This window comes from Sceloporus occidentalis, unplaced genomic scaffold (genome assembly GCF_023333645.1).
Source record: "Sceloporus occidentalis isolate IW3139 unplaced genomic scaffold, rSceOcc1.0.p SCAF_540, whole genome shotgun sequence".
NCBI classification, from domain to species: Eukaryota; Metazoa; Chordata; class Lepidosauria; order Squamata; family Phrynosomatidae; genus Sceloporus; species Sceloporus occidentalis.
In genome coordinates this window covers 26,718-45,891 of record NW_028317520.1, presented here as the reverse complement: position 1 = coordinate 45,891, position 19,174 = coordinate 26,718, and the positions used below count along the sequence as shown (strand labels likewise).

General features: G+C 40.7%; 1 protein-coding gene across 1 annotated transcript; it reads left to right on the top strand.

Annotated features, from left to right (window-relative positions):
* Window positions 1–1,092: 1,092 nt before the first annotated feature.
* Window positions 1,093–17,620, top strand: LOC149271186 (rho guanine nucleotide exchange factor 3-like). Its single transcript, XM_089507560.1, has 10 exons — window positions 1,093–1,188; window positions 9,637–9,744; window positions 11,049–11,219; window positions 12,869–12,931; window positions 13,082–13,178; window positions 13,264–13,340; window positions 15,371–15,628; window positions 15,977–16,147; window positions 16,806–16,992; window positions 17,274–17,620. Exons 1-10 carry the CDS (start codon window positions 1,093–1,095, stop codon window positions 17,618–17,620), a joined length of 1,575 nt encoding a protein of 524 aa, XP_089363686.1.
* The last annotated feature ends 1,554 nt before the right edge of the window (window positions 17,621–19,174 follow it).

Below are 19,174 nucleotides of genomic sequence, written 5' to 3'. Positions count from 1 at the left end.
GTGCTAGTTCTGTGGTTAAAGCGATAATATCTCCCTTTATATATAGAGAGACAGAAAGCTTTTCTCAGCACGATCCGGCAGCAGCTGCACAGAAATCATTTCCTGCCGCTAACCAGCGATTAGTTGCGTGTGCTGGTTCCTTTCCCCGACGATTAGCTGCGTGTGCCGGTTCTGTTCTCGACGATTAGCTGCGTGTGCCGGTTCTGTTTCCCAGCGATTAGCTGCGTGTGCCGGTTCTGTTCTCGACGATTAGCTGCGTGTGCCGGTTCTGTTTCCCAGCGATTAGCTGCGTGTGCCGGTTCTGTTCTCGACGATTAGCTGCGTGTGCCGGTTCTGTTCTCGACGATTAGCTGCGTGTGCCGGTTCTGTTCTCAGCGATTAGCTGCGTGTGCCGGTTCTGTTCTCAGCGATTAGCTGCGTGTGCCGGTTCTGTTCTCAGCGATTAGCTGCGTGTGCCGGTTCTGTTCTCAGCGATTAGCTGCGTGTGCCGGTTCTGTTCTCAGCGATTAGCTGCGTGTGCCGGTTCTGTTCCCCGAAGATTAGCTGCGTGTGCCGGTTCTGTTCCCCGACAATTAGCTGCGTGTGCCGGTTCTGTTCTCAGCGATTAGCTGCGTGTGCCGGTTCTGTTCTCAGCGATTAGCTGCGTGTGCCGGTTCTGTTCCCCAGCGATTAGCTGTATGTGCCGGTTCCATTCTCAGAAATTAGTTGCGTGTGCTGGTTCCGTTCCCCAGCGATTAGCTGTGTGTGCCGGTTCCGTTCCCCGGCGATTAGCTGTGTGTGCCGGTTCTCGGCATCTGCCGGTCCCGCTGATGTTCAGCACTATAGCAGCCGCTTCCTCCCCCTGCGGTAGGCGGGCTCTGTCTCTGATGACTGTGGGCTAGTGTTCTCGTTGCTGACACCATAAGCCAGTCTCACTCCGTCTCATTCAGGCTCAGCAGTCAGGCTGTGTAATGCAAACACACAACCCAGGGCTGGATTTCTGTAAGCTGCCTGGATCCCAAGGCAAAGCTCTCTGGAGGTGAGGGGGGACTCTGCTGGGTTTAGCAATCAGGATCAGCTGTGACCACCATACCAGCTAGCCCAGACGCCACGATGGTGGCAAAGGATTACCCATTCTACCTAACGGTCAAACGAGCAAACTTGACTCTGGAAGTGAAGGCTGCAGCTACTCCCATCAATGGAGCAGAGGTAAGCGTGAAGTTTTTGGATCATTTGGATCCGGTTTACAGAATGCAGAGGAGTTTGACGAGTTCTGTGCTGGGGAGAGGCTTACGGTGTCTGAGGTTTGTTCTGCTCTGAAGTTTGGGATTTAATTTCGTGCTCCTGCAAGGTCTGTCTGATTAGAGGGGGATTTTATTTCTGAGTGATTGATACAATTCAGCACTGAATCTCGTTAGAAAGCTGTGAATACACAGTGCTGATACATACGGCGATATTCAAATATATCATACTGAAGAATAACCCTTGATAATCCACACAAGTCTGCCGGGCAGATTAGAGTTACTCGTCTCTGCGGAATTTCAGTAGATGCCAACATTGAAAAAGATAGAAACTTACATAAACTTTCAGGTCCTAAAACCTTCAATTTGAGTTTCGAAAGACCAAACCGGCTGAGTGTGGCTTATTTTAAAATATTCTGCTAGATTCGGTGTTGGAGATAAATCTGTCACAAGTAACTGAATAGCTGTCCTTCCACAGATTGCCATGGGAAACATGAGATAAATGCAGTGATAGATTTATCTCAATTAATCTGGGCTGATATATCTGTTTTTATCTCATGCAGTCCATGGATTGCTATAGATTTATCGCCACAGTTGTCTCCATTCCAGTGTGTGCTGCGGAGCTACTTCCACTGTGTTTAGCTGCAGGTGTTCTTTCTTACTGGTTTGCGCTGGTTTTTTCGATTTGGAGCAATGCCTCTTTTTTTGTGTTCTGAAAGGGGTAAAGATGTGTTCTGTATGTGAGTTACAAGGATGTGTTTTAGTCCTCTGTCGTGTAATTAATGGGTTAAACTGAGCATGTGTTGCTGGATAATATTGAGACAGGACGGTGTCCGTGTCTCCAGATCTCTAGCTGGACCTGTCTGGACACGGCTCTACTTGCCAAACCAATTCCGTCAAGTGAGTGTGAGTGTCGATCACACAATGTTGCCATTGAGCATGCTTCTCTTTTTGCTAGCAGTTTGGCTGCTGTGTCTTGATAGTAAATTAGCCGTTAGTCCTGCTCGGTGCAGCGCACGGTATAACATCTGCAAGGTGCACACTTTGCCCATGGAGAGGAGTTTCACCGAGTTTATTCAACAACTGAACAGACTTAACATTCAAGACAGACCGCGACGCAGGACAGAACACCAACGGTTGCCCAACCGTGCATGCTGTCAAAAACCAAGAGGCCACCGAATGCAGAAAGTCATGCAAAATACAGAGAAGCGTCAGTGATGACATCACAACATTTAACACTTCCAGGGGCACAGACTTATCTGTCTAATTAAAACCTGTGGCTTCCTCTGCTGATATGTATTGTAGAGATAGCAGGAGTTCTGTAGGTCGGTCATTTATCGGGCCCCAGGGGTGACTGGATTATGACCCTCGCTCCCCCTCTGAGTGCTGTGTTCTCTGTCAGTGTACTCGCCTTAAGCTTGGAGGGGAGGGAGGTTACTCTTAGCTAAGCGTTTTCTGAAAGAAAATGACCTTTGTTTTCTCAGGCACTTCTAGACTTGCAGCAGCTGCCAAAATGTCCCTGCGATCAACAGTTTTTCCAGTCCTTGAAGCTGTATTAACAGCCAGGAAGGCAGCGCACCAGGGTCTACACAACACAGTTTAGCAACGATTGTGTAGAGAACTCAGATTGTGACACAACTAGAAACCAACACTTACTCATTATAGCAAATCATTCAACTATGAAGAAAATATGCTCTGTGGAATAAAGTGGTGCGGTGACCTATATACTGCCATGCAGGGGTGCAAACGTAACCACAGCCCCCAACTTGTGAACTTTTCTATGAGTTAATGTTGCGTTGTGGCATATTATTGACCCGACAGATATCCTGTCGTGATCACTGATCTCACGTTATAGATACATATTTACAGGAAATCCATTCACAAAATCTGCCTCTCCGGAGGTCTTCTAACCCCTAGAGCCATATTCTTGCTTATTTATAAGACCACCTTACTTTAAAATCCCTGCAGCAAAATAAAGTCTGATTATAGTGAATTCATCAAACTAGGAAATATTCTATTTCTTTTTAATCCATGAATCAACCTCCTTTCCCGCAAAACGACAGAGATGAGACACTCGTATAATGAAGTACAAACTCTAGAAATATATATTTTGTCCAAGGTCAGTGTTCCAACTTCGAGCTGTGTCCATCTGAATGCAAAAAGAAAAGATGACCTCAGCCTTTTTTATTTCCAAGCAAAGTATGCAGTAGAGAAGGATATATCATTCATCAAGACTCATAAGATTTAAAAAGCAAGGTCAGGAAGGGCTTCTTGGAGCCATGCGATCATTTTACTATTAATAGGCTAATACTGGAAGATAACAGATAGATGCCCTTGGTCACGGACAACTGTGCTGTCATTCAGGACATGGTGAAAATGTAGAAAAAAAAGCTCTTAATTTAAGGACAAGAACCATTCTATTTAATGGCATTGGCTTCCAGCTTCTCATAAATCTGCCCAATTATATTAATATTGACTTTTCCTTCATGTCTGGTGTTTTTTTTCTAAACATAGTTTATACACCTACAGGTGGCATGATGGGGTCATAACAGGGTTCAGTTCACTTAGCACGGTCTTTAGAATCCCAAATTCCTTTGTAAGTTTAATGAGAGTAATGCCTTTTTGACGCTCCCAAGTTCCCACTCCCATTTGTCCGGACAGGTTACAATGTGTGGTCCTACCGAGGGCCATCGTTTTCTTAAGAGGCCCTCAAATTAGCAACAAGAAATCTGTCAATATGGCTGAGCAGCTGAGTGATTCCTCCATGTTCACCAAAGGAATATCTTTAACACCCACAATGCTGGAGGTCTTCAGAACGGAATTACCTCGGAAATACATTTTTAAATAAATGTATTCATATTTAATATTTTTATGAACACAGTATGGATTTAGGATATATTTTATTGGTATGGAAAGTTTACTTCTATGCGGAGGTTGAAGGTCTTAATCTACTTTCTGTCTCCTGCAGTAGAAGCGCAGACAGCACATTCTGGTGGCCATGTATATAAAGTTTATTATACGTGTATTATAATAAAAGCCCGTTCACAGGACTTCAAGAAACGTTTAGTTGCCAAGTGTGTTCTTAGGCCAAACATAATGTCAGTTGGAATTGGAACAGGATAGGGATTTATCATCTGATATGGGACTTCAAACAACCTCCCTTATCTCCAGGTCACAGCTGATGAGCAAAAACCTTCATGCCTACAAACTCTTCCTCATAATCTGTGAAGCCTCCAGCCCTCCAAATGAACCCACCTAACCTCTTTAAATGACAATGGCCACCATAAAGAACAAACAGTAATCAGAGTTTTGCTAATTGCTTCCAAACAAACCATTCTATTGTTTATCTGAGCAGGAGGAGGTGAGATACTTACAGTTAGTAGCAGGGTGTAGGGAATAGTTCTAAAAAAAGTATTGATTATTTAATGGTTCATCAGTTTGAAGCCAATGAGAAGATTAACGAAAGTTTGCAAAATACTTTTTATTGTTGTGAATGTAAGACAATTCTGATGCAAACACCTTTAAAATATAAAGTCTCATTGTGTTTGGCGATTTCGGTATAATAGAATCAAAGTGGCATTTGCCGTCGATGCGAGATTATAATAAACTGGTGGGTGCAGCTGAAAGTTGACCTTGTTTTTCTGCTGTTCGGTCGGCGCTGTTAATTCAATTTGACCGGATGGATTGCATTCTGCCCAAAGGGGTAATACAGTAATATCAAGTCTCTCGAGTGTTCAATTGTAAAAATGACAAGCCGAGGAGTGGCTGTAACTGGCTTTTTGGGGTGTGCTGTATAGATCTGTAAGATATGCAGTGCATTTGTATCCCGGGGTGTAGGGTCGTGGGCTTTGTCCAGGTTGTCAACAAATCTTTTTGTGTTCCAGACTGACCACAATTTGCAGGGTTTGAAGACACGCTGGGTATGGTTTTAGTCCAAAGATTGTTGGGGGTCAAAACACTTGTCCAGAACTGTTAGCAGTATTTGTCGCTCTCCATCATGTGCTATGAACGTTCAGCTGCACAGGCCAGGAAGGTGGTTTTCTCAGACCCTGTCATAAAGGCCACCTTTTAAAAATTGAAATATTCCTTTAGTATCTGGTCTGGGATAGGTTTACGTCAGACCTGCTTTTATTTCTGCTGCAAAGAACTGGGAAGATTTAGTTCCTGCTTCACAAATACAGCGGATGTAAATTGAAATATTCAGTCGCAGGGAAACGCTATACATTCTATGATGTGATTCTCAACATTATTGCAGGAGCTCTTCCCATGCAGCTATGCATGCCCCGTGTCTAATAGGACATGGCAACTAAACCTTGGAGATATTCTTATGTATGGGTCAAGTGCCTGGTCCTGGGTAGTGTATTTCTTGATTTTTTGACAGTGCGTCCCTCATAAAGTTGGACGTCATTTGGAGCAGAGCTGTCACTCACAATCCTGCATGGCGTTACATTTCAAGAGGCAAAGATCAGATCACTTTCCTGGGACAAGCATCTGGGGCCTTCTGGTCCCACAAGGTGTTGTGGCTGCGCAAACTAACAGGTTTTTCCAGTTTTGGCTATTTATATAATGGCCAGGACGACCTGATAATAGGACCATTGGGTTTCACCCCCTCCTCCAGTCAAAACAATCGCTCAATCTCCGGTGTGCTCAGCATTGTGTGATCGCTCCCCAGGCAGGTAGGGATTTAGGCCTTTGTGGAAAGTTTAATGCTCACAAAATGAATGCCATTTAAAAGCGTTAACATTTTTGGGCAGGTGTGGCTCTTTATTGTGTGGGCCTCAAACGTCGCCTGCAGCTTCATTCTTAAAGGTAACATATTTCAAGCCAACCTAAAGTTTGACATTTATTGCTAAACTTGGGTGTTTTTATAGGCAGAACTTTTATGAAATGTCACTCAGTCGTTGTTCTTAAAAAGCTCTGTGTTTACTTTGTGTCTCTCTCTGCCTTTGAGCATATTGTACATTACAGCGGCGAGTGAAGTAAACCCTTAGACTTTACAGAATATAATGAAGGGGGATCTATGTGATTTCGGCTTATGAGATAAATGCACTCGGCAAAGCCCTTGATTTAAAATGAATTGGGTTTAAAACTTGCACAGCCAGCAGTCTGCCGCATTCAGGAGAATGATTTCTTTTTCTTAATCTTTTTTTCTTTTCTTCTTTAGCTGAATAATTCCAAATGTATTTTCCATCTAATGTAGATGTTTTCATAACTCCCAAAGTCAGGATTGATTGTGTCCCCCGTATGGGAGACGTTTAATGTGGTTTTTGGACCTGATTTTGTACGTTACGGCTTTGCGATGTCTGGGCCAATTTCGCCGGTAGCAGACTAATAAAAAAGTAATAAGCTCTGGCAAAAAACCACTCCAAATGTTGTCCTACCTCCGTAATACTGTCTGCATTTGATAACTTGTAAATGAAAACTCTTACACTGGCCAAGTGCTCTGTCACCATTTTATTTCTTTGTCCTTTTTCTTTTTGGCAAACATGTGGACATTAAAAAGATACTCTCTTAATGGCGAATCTACACCATGAATGTCCAGGTATAAGCAGCATGATCTTATTTTCCAGCCAGGACTGAATGCCTCGCAGCCTCAAGGCCACCTTTAATTCCCAAAACAAACAAAATCCCTGAACGTATGTTTCAATTTCCACCTTCAACATTAGACATTAAATGTAAGAGCTGAAGACACCTCATAAGAACTTTAGCAGAAAGACCTCAGTCTCCACCTGGCTGCATGATCCAGGTCACCGAGCCTTTCGTTCTCTTGCTTCTTTTATTCTTTCGGAAGCTGAATAAAGCAAATTCTCCAGCTGAGTGCGTTAATTGGAGGGATGTGGGTGGGCTTGCTTAGTGAAATTGAATAGTGAATTAATCAATACCATGACAAAACAATTTAACTCAATCTGACAGCCCCATTCCAGCTAATAATGTGGGGTGATTCCCTTTATCAAGTCCCATTGAGAGGCATCCAAGCCAAGTATTTGATTAACGGTGAACTGTAAGACACTCCAAGGGCAGACATTTGTCTGAAAGATCGTTCCTTTACTGCTTTGGGTTCGTTTTAAATGAACCTGGAGTAGCAATGCAGTAGATCATCTATCTATCTATCTCTCTATCACGCTGCGGAAAGGCTTTACAGTTGCTTATTCACAGAGTGCATATTATAATAGCTTTACAAACCAATTTGGCTGTAACCGTGTGTCATTCCATGGACAAATTCATTTATTCACATCTCTTTGTAACTGGGTGGTTTTAAGTTGCCAATTTCCTATTTTAAACTGGAGTATTGATGTCAAGCGCTTTATCTCCACGCAGGCAGCTTTTCGATGTTTCTGATGCCGTTTTGCCGTTAGCGTAGAGATGCAGTCTGTTGTAGTTGTTGTGGTAGTTTGTCACGTTGCTAAACTCCCTGGTTAAATGTTTTTAAAGTTTATGCGCAAATGTCAGGGTGTTCCCAGTGATCCGCCTTTAGGTGTTACCAATACATTAGCAGCTCTTTTGTAACTAATCTCCTATATTTGCTCAGAGCATTTGCAGCCTTGTAAATCTGACACTTTCAGGAATCCGACGCACTCTTTGCAAACAGTAAATCAAATAAACCGGCGTGGTGTGAAAGCCACGCATGCTGGAGTGGAATTAAAAGGCGGCTCTAATAATCACATCGACATCTGTCTTTTAATGCGAGATGACGCTTACATTTGACATCCGTACATTTTGTTATTTAATAGGAAACATTATAAGACGCAAACTGAAACATATGGCAGAAAACAGAAAAACCTGAACGCCTTGAAGTTCTGGGTTTGGGAATATAAGGAAACATTAACTGATGGCAGCAGCTGTGTTTCAGGGAAGCTTTCACTATGATCACCACGTCATGGATGGTCAAAGGTTGTCTGTTTTGGGGGAAACCATTTTTCGTACTTGTAGTAATGTTTTGATCTGTGAAATATACAGCCCTGTCCTGTATGCAGCAGACAATAATCAGCGGATGTTAAATGACTTCAACAAAGCGAATGTCAAAGAAAGCAGATCAGACTTCAATGGAATTTAGAGAGAAGAAAGGAACGAGTGAGGGAGGTCTGGCACGTAACGCATGTCATTAGCATAAACTGGGGTTCAGGACTGTGGTTTGTGACACGTTGTGGCATGAGCCCAGCCCTTAATATGTGCCATACACTGAATCCGTGCATGAATAATTTAGGGCCCAGAATCACAATCTCTCTCTATATATATATATAAAGAATTTCTTTTTATTATTCCCATATCTTTATCACGCTGCTAGTAGCCGATACACAAGCGGTGATAGTCATCTCAAAAACATACAGCAGAGAGGAAGGACAATCCCAATTCCATTATAAATCGCTACAAAAAAGGATTCTTGTGTTAACATAAACAAAATGGAATGGCACAAGCAAGGACCCACTCCTCAAAAACCAAATGAAACAGATGTAACTACTATTTACTTACTGCTAACTGCTAAAACCAGTTTCCATTATGCAATTACACCTGTACTGGGGGAAAGAATCGATTGGCTCTTTTTGCCTATGACTTTAGGGGGATATAAAAACTTTTCTGGTTCTTTACTTCCATGTCTAAGCCAACAGAGTGGGGATCATTAGTCTTTATTGATTTGACACATGATCATCATCCCTAAGCTTGGAGACACACAGACAATTTCTGGCACAAAATCCCAAGGAGTCCGTTTTATTTATGGGTCAACGGTGAAAAATATTATCCGGAATGGCTCTGGGGAAGTCTGGTGTAAAGGAAATAGGCCAATAAACATCATGTTTCTTTGAAGATAAAAATGCAGAACAATAGGGGTGCGAGACATCGGAGGGCCGTGTCTTCTGCCAGGTCTGGAGAAGGAGGCCAGTAGGCAGAGACGATACGCAAGAAGCCTCCAGCGGAGAGGAAACAAAAGCAATATATTTTCCTTGTGTTTGGAAAATAGCCAGTTTGTGTTATTCGCTGTTGTTGGTTTTGTAGTGCCAACTTTCTTTGTTTGAGTTTGTGACTGACTGTGGTTATTTCTAATCAGAATACAAAGTAATATTCTAATCTGAATAAACAAAGTACCATTTTTTTTATTGGAATGGAAGTGCCGGGATGGGGCATATGACATAAAAACTGATATACCTTATAAACAGATTCTCTCTCTCCCCGTAACCTGTAGAATGCCTCTCATGCTCAGCGCATTTTGCTTTTACCTTTCTGACTCCCACCCTGTAAAATGTCTATAATACATTAGATTGGATTTGCTTGCCGATGGATGATGCCATATAAGTGCAATTAGGATCGTCAATTCTTACTGTTTTTGCAAATGTTTTTTCGTTACCATTGATGGTTATTCTACATGGGGTGTTTATCTAATCACATATATATGTGTTTTTCTTTTCTGCTTGCATTATAGGAACCTAGTACTAAGCGGGTTAAACCTCTGTCCAGAGTCACATCACTTGCCAACCTTATACCACCGGTGAGGGCAACACCCCTAAAACGCTTCAGCCAATCACTGCAGGTAAGAGCACACCTGACTTTGCCCTATATTTAATTTAAAACTTAAAAAAATGTTCTTCTGTAAAGAATGAGAGGTCAGAAGTCCATGAATCTATTGACGCCATAGCAAGTAACTGAGATTAGTGATCAGCTCTGCCAACCCTCAATAAATCATAGATTTTCCTGGGATAACCCCAACACCCTGCAAGGAACACGTCTTAATATGACTTTCTCTACTGACTTAACGTCTGCAGAAGGGGTTAAAAGAGGAATACATGAAGGTAAAAAGAAAATGACATTGTCAGTTGGAAAAATATCTCTTTATATTTTGTTGATTTTTTTTGTGCAGCTTGGTGATGAAAGGTCTGATTACTGCTGCTCCCAGTCTGCATGTGAAGCCTTTGACATGTGATATGCATGGCTGTAAATTATAACGCATAACTTTATATGAAACCGTAGCCGCAGTATACACAATGAAATAATGTCTAGCCAGGGTCAGGAGCGGAAACTCGAGACCTCTCAACTCATCTGTACACTTTATGTACACAGTATATATATATATATATATATATATATATATATATATATATATATTAGAGAGAGAGAGAGAGAGACTGACTTAGTGTAGAACAGAAAAGGGCTTGTTTTCCTTGTTTTTTTGCTCTCTGTATCTGAGTTGCATACAAAAGCTGCATTTATTAGAGAGAAACGTAAGGCAGACGGATCTGGGGCCGCACGCCTCGTGCGTAATCTAGAAAATAGTGGATTGAATGACTAGAACAGAAACGACTAACCGGCTGGGAAAGAAACCTCTGAGTACCACTAGGGAGAAGCTATATAATCGTTCTCACAAGCCAATTGCTATGGGAGAGGTCAGGGTGGTGGGGGTTCTGGTTCCTGGCTGAAAAGAAGACATTATTAGTTCCAGTTGTACGCACTAGCGTGGAAAGTAGATGATGTTTTGGCGAGACTTCTTTTCCGAGGTTGAACACCCGTCTTTAAGCAGCTGTGAGTGCTCACTGTGTGTCTGTGAGCTTCTGATCTAAGCTTACTTACCTCTCGCAAATTTAAAGCCTGTTTCCTGTTAAAACTTCTCTTGAGAGACTTTGACAGAGCAGTGACTACACACATCCCAAACCGCTGCACATACTGCATCGAGGCGTAAGAAGTTCATCGAATAAATCAGACACTTAAAAAAACTTTAGTCACACAGCATGCCCGGTACTATGCGATCCAGGTTGGGGACAACGTCCAGTCCATGAGGCCGGACTCCATGAATAACAGCAGAACTTGTACAAATATCTTGTTTTATTTGATGTTTTTCAGCGCTCCATAAGTTTCAGGAGTGATAGCCGGCCTGAATTGTTTACCCCTCGACCATGGGCAAGAAATGCCCCCCCTGCCATCACAAAACGAAGAGACAGCAAGTTATGGAGCGAGACCTTCGATGTTTGTGTCAACCAGGTTCTCACGTCTAAAGAAATAAAACGCCAGGAGGTTGGTATTTCCATGCATGACGGGCTGTTTGCTCACAAACATAACGACCGGGCAGTCAGTATGTTGGAAGTCTAATAATTAGAATGTAATAAAACTGATTATTTTGTATCTTCTGACAATTCTTTCACAATGGTTTCATGATGTAAGCTCTAAATGTACTTAAAAGGGATATCACTCCTTTGATGTGAAGGAAAATGCCCTCTTTTAACCTATTTCATCTGCAGTTTTCAATGGAACTATTGTGCATCGACTTACTAAGTAGAGGAGACATATAGTATTACCACGTTACTGTTTTTTTATTCTAAAGACACTAATCTACTTATTTATTTTTTTATTATTTTTTATTTATTATTTACAATGTCTACTATAGTAGTCAAGACACTGGGACAGGGCCCCCTACTTATTTCATAGGGAGATCAATACATGAACAGGTTACAGGTTTCAGTGTTTTGTTAAAATGTTTTCAGTTTTGTGGCTTTTTAATAATCCCAGCAGGAGTCTATAAAACCAAGTCCACAAATAGCAGCTCTTAACTTAGAAACATCCCGCTTTTTTAAATGTAAAATTTGTTCAGTGCTTTTGACTAATGAATTCTTGGAAATTAGGTACATGACAACATCAAAGGGAATCTTAAAAAAAATCACATAGGGTGCCCCCCCCCAACAATTTAGCTCATTAGAGAATATTTATTACCATAAACTTGTTTTTCACAAGAGTATCGAAAAGGTGTTAGTTGTCCCTTTTTCTTTTTTTTTGTACAAAATCTTCCATAAATTAATCTGTTTGGCAGGTGATATCCCATCCTGAGACTTTCTGTCTCTTTGATCTCAACATGTTGGGATTTTAAAGACAGAAAAAATTGTGCAGATTTGCCCAGGATCATGCCGCTCCGCTAAAGGCCGTCCTTTCCAAAGCAGGAAACCACAGTTCGTTTGGAAATCTTAAAAAGCATTTAAAGTTAAATTGTCCGTTGGCGGATGACTTGGTTGAAGTGGTCGCAGTGCATGCGCCTGCATTAACCGGGTAGGCAGCTCATCATCCGGTCATTAGCTGTGTCCTGGGAGTGTGGCAGTTACCTTTCGCCACATTTACAGCCTGAAAAGACAGATACAGTACCCTATCTCATCACTTTTTATCAAGTAAGCTTGATGAAAAAACACTAGTTTATAAAAGCCAGATTGAGCAAATCTTATGAGAAATCTCTTTAAGAAAATACAAATAATGGTCGTGTCCTGGCGTCTAAGAGTCATCCAGTTATCGACAGATATGACTTTTCTGTACAAAATATTAATGATATATTCCTGTTTATTTATGTGGATCTATTTATAATGATTTCCTTATATTACTAAAATTCACACAAAAGTCTGAGCGTCCAAACCAACACAGCAGACGTATGTGGAGCGTTTTCCTATTTTACCACCGTGCAGCCTCATTCTCCGTCACGCTGACGCTTGGGTTATATTAGCCGTGTTTTGGTTTTTGGAGATTTCCTGTGCCAGTGATCCGTTACAGAACAAAACAAATTAATGGCTCAGGGAGTTTGTCCTAAAACACGAGTTAATTAAAAATATAAGCCTCGTTGAATTCTTCACTTTTTGTTTTTATTTTTTTAAATGTCCTGTTAACTTAGATTTGTGTGTTTTTTGCAGGCTATTTTCGAGCTATCACAAGGAGAGGAAGATTTAATAGAAGATTTGAAGTTGGCAAAAAAGGTATCTATACTTTGCTGTCCTGAATTCTGCAGTGAATATTGGGGAGCAGAAATGCCTAAAAATCAGGGAGTCCCCTTCTAGTTTTCCTTTCTTTCTAATAGACCCCACCAGTCAGGATGTTACATCTGAGTTTTTTCCTTTGTTTTTAAGGCATACCATGACCCCATGCTGAAACTCTCAATAATGACAGAGCAGGAATTAACCCAAATATTCGGGACCTTGGACTCCCTTATCCCGCTGCATGAAGGTAAAAACTTGGTACATTCGGACTTTCATATTTGCTTTAATGGTTTTCTTAGAAAAAGTAACATTTTGTAAAAATCTATTTGCAGATCTCTTTCGAAGGCTCCGTGAAGTCAGGAAACCTGACGGATCCACAGAGCATGTCGGCCACGTCTTAGTGGAATGGGTAAGAAAATTATTAATCTAAAATAAAACTGGTTTAATATAGTGTTTTCTGACTGGCTTTTGAGAGATCATTTTCAGAGTTTTACATGTTTATGATGTTTTTACCAACATTACTACCGATTTCAGCCATTTCTCTGCACTATTATTCAGTAAGGGGGTCTGTCGATCTAAATGTTCACACAGGATATGAGGCAGGGCCAACCCTGATTACAATCTTCTACAACACAAAAGGATGCTTTTCTGAGCCTCTATTACCTGTATAAAAGAGGCCTTTGTGATTAAATACAAGTGCTTGCGGGATTCAGAGGCTGGCCGGTAGCCTTTGGGCATCTCATTGTGTTGGGAGAGTATTGTAAATGCACGCGGAGTACGTTTCCTATACATATGCAAGGCCAGCGGACATTTACCAATAAGGCTGGGTTCCCAACCCTGTACAGTATTGTGGGAAATTGGTGAATATCTCCACCTTATCTTTTATGCTTTTAAAGATAACCCAGTGAACCTGGGAATAATTTGGGCATTGAGTGCTGAACCTTTAACATGTCTAACATGCTCTTTAGCAACAACAATGAATTTACGCGTTTTTGGTCATTTCTTCTATTGGGCAGGTTAAATCAGCGTAATTATTGCAGGTGCAGGCAGTGCTCTGAGTTTATCTTTTTAAATACGTAGTTTTTCAAAAGAAAAATAAAATAAATAAAAGCTGAAAATGTGCACTCATACTATAAAATGATTTATTGACCTGGGACGCCAGCATGCATGGAGACAAACCGTGTGGGGTTGTGTCTGTACATGGAGCCCGAGAAATTCATGGCCTGTCCTAATGAACTCGTCATTTTATTTTTGAAGAAGGCTGGCAAGTTAAGAATCCAACTTTCCCAGATTATCCCGTTTAAAAGTATCGCTGACGTAGGACAGACAGCCTCACAAACTGGCTTCACTATGAAGCAGCAAATGATGAAGTGCTGTGTAATTCTGTAATTGCAGATTATTACATGCAATATACTTAATTTGGGATAATGTCACATCATTTTTTTTTTGATGATCTTTGATCTGGTGTAAAACAGTTCTAGTATTATCAGCCACTTTGTGACACCATTTTGGTTTGTGTCGTAAATGATTCTTGAGAAGCTAGAGACACCAACTAAGGAAATCCAGCGCCGGACTGTAAGCACGAGCTTCGCACAAAGCAATGTGTTTGCAGGAATAAGAGCAGAATGCTGCGTCTGACTTACTGAGAGTTATTTTAACTCATTTGTTGGAACTCAATAGGCTGTCAATCTGGCTTTGTGAAAACTCTTTTTAATGCCATCTGTGAAAAGAGGGGAGGCGTAAAAACTTCTCTTTGATTCGTCTTTGTGACACGGTGTTTACAGTCTGTCACTGGCGAAACATGTCAGAGAACATTATCATTTAGGTTGAAGGAAGACAAAGGACCCTGAAATTACCAGCAGCCTTATTCTTTGAGTACTTTCAGCAGAGAACCTCTCTTTCATCTTCATGACCCTCATCAAATTTAAAAGGGTTTCTTGAAGTTCATAAATTGAACTTAAGTCTTTTATGGGACACGGTTATGAGAACTGAAGTATTTAACTTGTGTTAACTAGAAGGTGGTTAATGAGAGAACACTAATTAGATTTAGACGCCAATTAATGGCGATAACTGCTTTATGTATTAAATACATTCTAAAGGAAGGGTATATATAAAGCTATGTATAGTACAGTTAAGGCATTGCTACACACCATATTAAGTAAACACTTGTGGGCTCTTTTTATATTTAAAATGAAGCCGCTTTAATGAGGCTAAATTTAATTTAATGTTTGTTTATGAACTCTTATCAAGTTATTCTCTAGCATTCATTACAACACTGTTTAGAAACTGAGGATTAGGTTTTTAATAGCATTTAGATTTAGAAATAACAAAAATGGATTGTTTTGAAAACTTTTCTTCATGGCGGTATTTCTGAAATGCTGTTTTGCCCTAATGTGTCCTCCTACAATCACTGACCCCGTCTATTGCCTCTGTCTGCAGCTGCCCTGTTTAAACTCATATGACAGTTACTGCAGTAATCAGGTGGCAGCAAAAGCCCTTCTGGATCACAAGAAGCAGGACCACCGGGTGCAGGATTTCCTCCAGCGGTGCCTCGAGTCACCTTTTAGCCGCAAACTAGACTTATGGAATTTCCTTGACATCCCAAGAAGTAGACTTGTAAAGTATCATTTACTACTGAAAGAGATCCTGCGGCATACCCCCAATGATCACCCGGACCAACAGCATCTCGAAGAAGCTGTGAGTATGCCCTTCTGTGATATACGTTTAACCATAAATGTGTTAGCTGCGTGGACAGTATTATTTTCTTTTTTCGTTTCCAATTATTCCTTTTGCAAAACTCAAAAAAAGAAAGTCCAGGCACAGATTCAGAGATTGCATTACACTGAGAAATAATTCATGGCCGAATATAATGTTCTCAGGATGTAGATATTTTTAGAAGGTATTTAATCACCATCTAAGATGTCGGTTTAAACTGCTATATTTTATTCTTTTTCTATGAATTCATTATGAGCAAAGTCCTCTCAGATGAACATGGATTAGTAGAAGGTTTTTAACCAGAATCTTTTTTTTTTTTTTCCCTGACAGATTAATATCATTCAAGGGATTGTGACAGAAATTAATGTAAAAACCGGGGAGTCCGAATGTCATTATTATAAGGAGAGATTGATTTATTCCGACGAGTGCCAAAGAGACCCACTGATAGATAATTCCAGAGCTCTGTGCTGTCACGGGGAACTGAAAAACAATAGGGGAGCGGTGAGTGTCTGTCTTTAGCCTCTATATATTCCGTAGATCATGTAACCTCCATCATCATTACGTTTCGGTTCCGTCACCCACGGAATGCTATGTATTTGTTTAAACGTTACTTGCTGGTAACATTGTGGTACATAAAAGTGATGTGCTGACAGCTGGTATAAGCGTGGAACCGTGTTTCACTAACAAACTGCTACATTTCGGGATAAGAGTGTGAGATAAAGGCCACAGAAGCCTTGTTGTGTCTCTTAGCCCTTTTATGTGACAACCTTAGCTAAGGTCATTGTTTTTCTTTTTTAATCTTTCCTTTTCATACACAACACACATCAGGCGATGCTCACCCCCTCATGTGATCCCCGTTGACCTTTCAACAACAGAGAATAATTTGACAGAAGCCAGAAGTGATGTTCTTTGATCATTTGCTTTGTAGCCAGTTGGCCCCGCTGTATGTTCATTTGCTTCAATTTGCTGATTACATTATCATTAGCAAATGAACGTACTTCAAGCACATGGACTTTATCCACGAGTGATTTGACTTCTACATAGGAATAGCTGTGGGCCCAGCCAGATTAGTTTCCAAACAGCCTCAAAGCTTTTTTATTGTCCAAAACATAGTTATTGCTGCAGGTGCTGATTAAAAAAATCTACTGTCCCTCCGCAGAAGTTTCACGTCTTCCTGTTTCAAGACGTTCTGGCCATCACAAGAACGATAACTCAAAATGAGAAGCCTTACTACCAGCTGTACCGGCAACCCATCCCAGTGAGAGATCTTGTTGTAGAAGACCTACAGGATGGCGAGGTGCGACTAGCGGGATCGTTACGAGGAGCCTTTAGCAACAACGAGAGAAGTGAGTTATCTGCCTTTTCTATATTGTACTTTGACATCAAATTACTGCCAGCAAACATGGACTGCATGTTCTACAAGAACCGTGTTTGATCTATAATTACCTCTACAATTAACCGTCTTTAGTTAGACCACGAGAGCAAAACTGTGCATAAAGCACCAATGTGTGTGTGTGTGTGTGTATGTATATGTATGTGTATATATATATATGTGTATATATATATATATATGTGTGTGCGTGATCAAAAATGTTGTATTTATTGTTTTTCTACTGTTTATTTGCAGTTAAGAATTTCTTCCGAGTTGGCTTCAAAAACAATGTACACAGCCAGTCTTATTCTCTGCAAGCGAATGACAGTTTCAACAAGCAGCAGTGGCTCAACTGCATCCGACAAGCCAAAGAGTCTGTTTTATGTTCTGGGGGAGATGAAATGCTGACCTCAGAGGGACACTATTTAATATCTCCCGGTGTAAATAGAAATTCCCAGCCGCCAATGAGGTTTGAGCAAATGGAACAATCGGACAGTATTTCAGACTGCAGCATGGACACAGGAGAGGTTGGCATGGACTGTGAGCACATGGAACAGACAGACTCAAATGCTGACAGCCGGCATGTGGAAAGCGATGTTTGATAAGACACTTGGTGTCTTCTGGAAATGGTGACTTGTTACCTGTACAGTATTTGCATTCCAAAGAAGCACTTTCAAAACTAACGTCTTTGCTTGTATTATCCATTGACATTAGTACCGTAACCACAAAATTGGCTCACTTGTCCTCTACAATCAGAACGGCAGCATCTCTGTGAGCATTTACCGTGGCTCGGGTTAGATGACATGCTGGTAAAGCTAATGTATGACATTATACCACCTGCAGTCTGTGTGAGTTACATGGAGGGTACATGTTTACTGTTACAGCTTAACACTGTATCTTATAAAAGTATCATTAGTTAGTATATATGTGAAGTAGAATCCCAGTATGTAAAATACAGATAGTTATTATTTTGTGAAGAAAATCTTTGCATCCAAAGAGTTATTAGCCAACTGTATTAGCAAAACACATGTAGGTCATAAGACAAAGCTGATTGGCGCATGCCAAGGTTTCCTAATTAACCCACTTATTATCCGAACCAGCGAAACTATATATACTTTTTTATTTTGGGCAAATGGATTCTAATGTGAAAAGAGTTTGGCTGCAAAAAAACAAATCACCTGATGTTGTATGTATGTAGATAGAGGGTCATTTCAGATACGAGGTCAGTTACGAGTTTGTATAGTGGAAGTGTTGTAATGGTGCTCCAAAGCAGACTGTGACAGCTCCTCGTTCTGAGAGGCTCAGCCGGGTGTGTCGAATATCTGCTTACAGAATTCTGCAAATTTGCAAAAAAAGGCAGAATGCTAAATGGCCTCTGTATATTGCTGAGTAAAAATTCCTCTAGCTTTTGCAGTGACAAGGAAGACACCGTACTGGTATATAAATCACTTTGTCTAGCGCAGCACAGGTATAACGCAATTAGATCAGATACTGGGGCAGAACCGAAACTAAAACCAAATGAGGACGCCTAACGTTATTGGTGCCTAAAAAATTTCTATGGTGTGATAATCGCGCATAATTAGGCAGGGTTATTTCACTGCTTGGCCTATAGATTTAAATAACTGCATAATCAGCATTATCAGTAAAGTAAAATCTGTGCCCCCACATTAATAATTCACCTAAAATAAACTGTTTATATAGAGACTTTCCCTTTTTTGAAAATAACATTATTAGTAATCGATACCATACACAGAAACGCTCTGCATATCAGCCCTCAATGATTATACTGTATACACTATACATAAGTTCCAGTGAAGTAGCACTTGGTTACAGCATTAGCTATATCGTTAGTTTAATGTACATAGAAATGTGAGAGACATCCAGCTGAGTAATAATTTGGATCAGAATTTTGAATTTGCAAAGATACGCTGAAATAAGGAACAAGAGATTTCTTTTCTATTGTAAAGATTATATATTCTGTAAATAACAGCGATATTATGTCTAAAGGTGAAACATTTTAATTACTGGTGGGAAACAGACGCACTGTTCTCATGGTTTCTATTGAAGAGGTATACCAGGTTCTACATTTTTATGAGAAATTGATTACAGGTATACAGTGCTATTTAATGTAAACATGAACACAAAATAATGTGCTT

Excerpts from the sequence above, each read along its gene's own strand:
- LOC149271186 (XM_089507560.1), top strand. The coding sequence starts at position 1,093 with ATGGTGGCAAAGGATTACCCATTCTACCTAACGGTCAAACGAGCAAAC. Across the intron at positions 1,189-9,636 it reads CTCCCATCAATGGAGCAGAG|GAACCTAGTACTAAGCGGGT; the intron begins GTAAGCGTGAAG and ends CTTGCATTATAG. Across the intron at positions 15,629-15,976 it reads AACAGCATCTCGAAGAAGCT|ATTAATATCATTCAAGGGAT; the intron begins GTGAGTATGCCC and ends TTTCCCTGACAG.